This window comes from Habropoda laboriosa, unplaced genomic scaffold (genome assembly GCF_001263275.1).
Source record: "Habropoda laboriosa isolate 0110345459 unplaced genomic scaffold, ASM126327v1 scaffold45, whole genome shotgun sequence".
NCBI lineage: Eukaryota > Metazoa > Arthropoda > Insecta > Hymenoptera > Apidae > Habropoda > Habropoda laboriosa.
Window position 1 is genome coordinate 742,872 of NW_017100168.1, and position 5,680 is coordinate 748,551.

Below are 5,680 nucleotides of genomic sequence, written 5' to 3' on the forward strand. Positions count from 1 at the left end.
ATGAAGTATTATCAGTGGCACAACAAATAAATAAATTAGGACAAGGTAAATAAAAAATTAAAATATCTAGTCAATAATGTTACATTATACTTTACTATATATATTTGTCTTAGCCATTGAAATATTGAATGCCGAATTGCAAAAGCAAGTATTAGCAAATCATGAAGATTTATTGTCACAGGCAACATGGGTTGAGAAATTAGAAGGTGTACTTTCAATAATGCAATCACATGTTCAGGTACACATAAATATATTTGTAAATAATGATTAAATAAAAATTGCTTTTAATAAATAATGTATATTTATATTTCAGAGTCTTTTGTCAGCTGTAGAACGTTTACGTGGAAAAATCATTGATCCATTTAATAGAATTGAAACACAGACAATTGTCTTAGCAAGGCTTCATGAAACTTCTGATTTGTTACGAAGAGTAGCCAGAATGCAACATTTATCAAAACGTTTATATTCTCAAATGACAAATAATGTGCAAGGGCCTGATATTATAAAAGCTGCTAATAGTCTTCATGAACTTGGTACATTGATATATGTTTGATTTTATATTTTAGAATCTGTGAAATATAATATACATTATCTTAACTTGCAGAACAATTAATGATTGATACAGATTTAAATGGATTAGATGTTATTGCCGATGATCAGCAAGCTGTAAAAGCCCATAGAACAACAGTACAAAGAATAGCAACCCATACTTTGTCTCAAGGTTTACAAACAATAGATAGAACAAAAGTATATAACTACATATTGATTTTTAAAATATTATTATTTTTGCCATTATTAATTATGAATTTACAATAAATAGGTTAGTACAGCTGTACAAGTATTTCAAAATTTAGGAATTGTAAATGGAGCTGTAGATAATGTTATAGATTCTGCTTTATTAGAAATTGAAAAAATTGCTACAGAATCACTGGATGTAACTTTAGCACCAAATCAAGATCTTGGAAAAAGAGCAGCACCTGGACGGGCTGCTATTCCTTCCCTAGGATCTTCTGGAAATTTACGTACACGAATTTGGGAAAATCTTGAAAGACTTTTTCAAGATACTCTCTATACACATTGTTTACAAGTAATTCAAAAATATTTGTATCATATCCTTAAATCTATTTGCTCACAGGAAAACTTACATTTTCAACTGTATTACTTATTATTCTAGATTGAATTATTACAAAGAATACTATTAGAGCATCATACAAAAGGATTGGATGAATTGTCACAGAAATTTTGGGATAAAGTAAATTCTCTACTTTCAAAAGTATTAATTGAACGTGCACAAGGTAAAGATTAATTACATTCTGTTTTCCATAATGTTAAATGTGTGTATATTTTTAGGATCTTCATTCGTAAAACAAGCATTAGAAGGCGAATATCCAAAATTTTTGAGAATATTCTTAGATTTAAGTAAACGATTAAAGGAAAGATCGCAAAGTATTGGCATTTACAACATTAAGTAAATACAAAGATGTTTAATGGAATCAAGTAGTTGACTGTATCTGATATTAATAACATTTATTTTTTTTTTAGTCATAATGTATTGTTCCCATTTGAGAATGCATATTTGTCACGTTCAGTATCACGTTTGTTAGATCCAGTGCACACTATGTTTTCTGGAGAAGGATTACCCACACCAGATGAAATTGATAGTCTCATACGCACAGTAACAAAGTAAATCAGTAAAACATATATTATATATACCATTTCTTATTGTTCTGTATTGATTAGCAATTATTATTTTGTTTGCAGTGAATTAAGTGTGTCATTGGTTGATGATGGTCTTTCAACAGTAGTGGCCCGTAATGTAGGAAAAGCTGTAAGACTTTTCTGTTTGAAATGTGAACAGGGATTACTTGTGAGTGGAGAAGCTAGTCAAGTAATTGATTCTCCTACCACTGTTCAACAGACAAACGTATCCCTTGCAAACCTATTATATTATCTTTCTAATCAAATAAGTCGTGTAATAGCCAACTTGTATGGTTTACCATCTGAAGGAAGTGCAGTCATTTCTGTAGCTCTTAAGGAAATAGATGTTTTGACAAACAATATGTTAGCACCGTTATTAGCATCTATTAATGATGCGATTGAAAGCATTATTTTAACTATGCACGATGATGCAGAATTTCGAGAGTAAGTAAATAAAATGTTTTTACGCTTGATTGAAATATATATACGGAAAATAGATACATATATTTGTATTCTTTCTTTTATAGTCCAAGCAGTCCTATAGGAAAAGAAATTAACTGCTCACTTTATATGCGTGAATTACAAGGATTTATTTTACGTTCTGTAAATACATTTCTTATACCATATAAAAATCAAGCAGTAGTTGCTGAATGGTAATCAACAACATAATTATAATTTATATATAATATTTGTAACGTAATAGTTAAATCGATCGTTATTTTAGTTGTAAGTCTGTTGCTTCACGATGCATTCAACTGTTTGTAAGACACGCTGTCTTACTGAGACCATTAACTGATTTTGGAAGAGCAAAGCTTATTGTTGATTTTAATCAAGTATGTTACAATATATTAAATACAACTTCCTGTTTATATTTACTTCTATTTGTTTCCATTTTTATTCAGATAGAAGTGGCAGTTGCTCCATTATGTAGAGGAGGACAATTAGGATCATCAGAACAACAACAGTATAGAACATTACGGGCACTAAAAGCATTGCTTCCACTTAGTCCTGATGAAATTGTTGAGAAAGTTTTAGAAGGGGAAAGAGAATGTGGCATACCTCATTCCCTTGTCCTTTTATATTTATTTTCTAGAGCACCACCCGAATTAGTTTCACCGCATCAGGTATGACAATATACATTTACATTATTATTTTTGAATGACACAGAATTATCATGTATTTAAAAATTTTTTGTTTCTTACTAATCTGTGAAATATCTTTAATATAGAGTGCAAGTTGGTCTGTAAGTCGATTATCTCAATGGATGGATAAAAATCCAAATGAAAGAGATAGATTAACATTTTGTAGCGGACCACTAGAACGTTATCAGTTAACAATCAGACAACAGAATCTTCCATCATTCCACCCATTATTTCCATTAATGAAAAAATTAGCAAATTTAAATGAACAATAAAAATTTGTAATGTTCATGCTATATAAAATGTATGTATGCTGTGAACCATTTTTCACGTTTATAAAAAATATTAGATTTCATATTTACAAAAAATAATTTATTGACAAAATTTACAAAAGAGATAAACTTAGAAAAGCCAATGTATAAATGTTACAAACAAATGGAATCGTATTTTTAATGACATATTAATTTCGAAATGAATATTTTCTTAGATACACATATTCCTATAATTAGTGTAATGCTTAAGAACATAGGCCAATTTATTCGATGTTTCTTTGAATCAATATATGTTGCTGGTACACCAATGTCATTTTCTTTCTGAATCTGCATTCAAAAATGTGTTTTAATATTTAATTTGTAATGTGCATTTGTTATAAAATATTTTTTTACCTACCACTTTGGAAAGCACTTTTATTTGCAGAAGTTCTTCTTTAAGAATATTGAGAGTTTTTTGCGTTTTTTTAACTTCATGTTCATAGTTAGATATTTGTTCTTCAGTTAAGTGCATATTCTCTTTATTATTTGCTTTTATTAAGTTGTTTTTAATGTAATGAAAACTAGAACCAATAATAGTAATTTGTTTGGCTATTGTACCTAAAGAAATTATGGCATCATATAAACTGAAAAAAAAATATAAAATGAAATTTTTATCATTTAGTTTGATAAAATAGTAATATTATAAAATAAACATACGTATAAGGCAATGATTTCTTGATAGTACCAATACTTTGTATATTCCACTTTTTCCTATGAAATCTATGAAGGTGCTCCATAAACTGGATTCTGTGTGCATTAATATCTACTCCTAAATGGTATAAGTCGTTTTCAGTTAATTTTAAAAATGTTTTAAGATTCATCCCTTGAAAGATATGACTATATTTTTCTAAATTCATTCCATATAAAATTGTATGTATATCAAAATCTATAGTTTGATCATTTATATAACTTAATACTGGAAACATATCTTTCCAATCACACATTTTATCTACTTCACAAGTATTTATTATTTCTTCTTCATTGAAATGTAGTAATGATAAAATCTGTAACAATTATATTAACATTATTTTATGTTGTATAATAAGGTTTTAACATTTTAACTTACTTTATCATATCCTTTCATAAAAGCAATATCAATTGCTGTTAAATCATTGCAATCAGTTAATGTAACATCAACTGCATTTTCCATTAGTATTTTAACTATTTCTGGTCTGTTAGCTATTGTTGCATACATCAAAGGCTGTAAAGAAAATATTTCTTATTTTATTGTCATTATCAAAGACTACAATTAACATTACCAAAACGCTTACAGTTTGTTTTCTATTGTCACATGAGTTAATGTTTTTCACATGTTTTATTAGTTCTGTTACAAATTCTGGTTCTTGTGATATACAAGCATACATTAGAGATGTCTGTCTATAAGAACATTATTTAGCAAGTTATTGAAATATTTAAAACATTAGTGTAATGTCAAAAAATACCTTTGATTATTGCTTGTATTTACATTTGATTCTGCCTGAATTAATAATATTAAACACTTCATACGTTCCTCTGTTGTATTTTTAGTAGAATTACATAATGCCATTAATGGTGTATAGCCATCTAAAATGTGATATTATTTTAAATAATTTGAAAAAGTATGTAATAGAAAATATAGAATAAATAGAATACCTTTATGTTTATTAACATCAGCTCCATTTTTTATAAGATATTCAATGACTTCTATTTCTACATTTGAAGCAGCATATAAAAGTGGAGTCCATCCAGTATATAAAAAATTATTGACATTATGTGCTGTACATATAATTACATAAAATTCTTAGTAAAATATATTTTTGTCTTTAAAACAAAAAAAAAATAATATGGTTTATTAATAAAAAATAATTACAGTCAATATATTTGTGAATAACTTCTAACTGGCCCATTATACATGCATTTATTACATGGTATTCAATGATTTGTTCTTCATTAACATCCATACCTTTGTATTGGTCGAATCTATTCATATTTTTTAATACTAAACTGCTTTGTACACAATAACTATCTATTTCTATATCCTATGCAAAATATAACGAAATTGTGAAACTATTCTTAATAATTAGAGTTTTATTTCAAATTGAAGTGTTTCATTTAATTAGCATTTAACAATTACAATTTCATTTGTCTACTTCAAACATGTTTTTAAAAATATTTATTATTGTTACTATTTAGTCAAGTAATAAAATACCGGTTGAATAGTATAGGTTATATACGCGTATTTTTTACACCTTTTCTTCTAAAGACAAATCATCGTCACTTTCCAACTCGTTATCATATATTCCAATAATTCTAACATACATATTGTTTAATAATACATTAAATTAGCATATCTTGCTTCTAAAAAATTAAATTTTAAAATGTTTTATATTTTCTACCGCGCATTCCATGTAAAGTATGTGTATGATATGTCTCTGTTTATAAAATTTGACAACAATGGAGAAAATATTACTAGCATTGAAAATATGAAAGCATATACAGAAAGAATAAGAAAAAATCTTAAAAATTCTTTAAAACATTATTTTACAATGTATT

At 27.1% G+C, this 5,680-nt stretch overlaps 2 protein-coding genes across 2 annotated transcripts in view; one reads left to right on the forward strand and one right to left on the reverse strand.

The window, feature by feature from the left end:
- LOC108578606 (conserved oligomeric Golgi complex subunit 5) overlaps window positions 1–3,100 on the forward strand; it is a gene marked incomplete at its 3' end in the record, with an annotated part of 3,383 nt that extends 283 nt beyond the window's left edge. The window contains exons 2-14 of the mRNA XM_017941970.1: window positions 7–45; window positions 114–238; window positions 314–533; window positions 605–747; window positions 821–1,087; window positions 1,175–1,295; window positions 1,351–1,468; window positions 1,543–1,683; window positions 1,762–2,142; window positions 2,226–2,351; window positions 2,423–2,531; window positions 2,601–2,822; window positions 2,927–3,100. Of these exons, the coding sequence (XP_017797459.1) occupies window positions 7–45; window positions 114–238; window positions 314–533; window positions 605–747; window positions 821–1,087; window positions 1,175–1,295; window positions 1,351–1,468; window positions 1,543–1,683; window positions 1,762–2,142; window positions 2,226–2,351; window positions 2,423–2,531; window positions 2,601–2,822; window positions 2,927–3,100 (2,186 nt within the window). The remainder of the gene's footprint in view (window positions 1–6; window positions 46–113; window positions 239–313; window positions 534–604; window positions 748–820; window positions 1,088–1,174; window positions 1,296–1,350; window positions 1,469–1,542; window positions 1,684–1,761; window positions 2,143–2,225; window positions 2,352–2,422; window positions 2,532–2,600; window positions 2,823–2,926) is intronic.
- Window positions 3,101–3,286: 186 nt separating this feature from the next.
- On the reverse strand, window positions 3,287–5,088 carry LOC108578653 (ankyrin repeat, SAM and basic leucine zipper domain-containing protein 1). Its single transcript, XM_017942019.1, has 8 exons — window positions 4,998–5,088; window positions 4,781–4,903; window positions 4,591–4,711; window positions 4,420–4,525; window positions 4,215–4,349; window positions 3,806–4,152; window positions 3,507–3,732; window positions 3,287–3,436 (listed from the first exon to the last, which is right to left on the reverse strand). Exons 1-8 carry the CDS (start codon window positions 5,086–5,088, stop codon window positions 3,287–3,289), a joined length of 1,299 nt encoding a protein of 432 aa, XP_017797508.1.
- Window positions 5,089–5,680: the final 592 nt, after the last annotated feature.

Coding starts and splice junctions, on each gene's coding strand:
- LOC108578653 (XM_017942019.1), bottom strand. CDS start 5,088: ATGGATGTTAATGAAGAACAAATCATTGAATACCATGTAATAAATGCA. Junction 4,712..4,780: donor TGATGTTAATAAACATAAAG/GTATTCTATTTA, acceptor ATCACATTTTAG/ATGGCTATACACCATTAATG. Junction 4,526..4,590: donor AATACAAGCAATAATCAAAG/GTATTTTTTGAC, acceptor ATGTTCTTATAG/ACAGACATCTCTAATGTATG.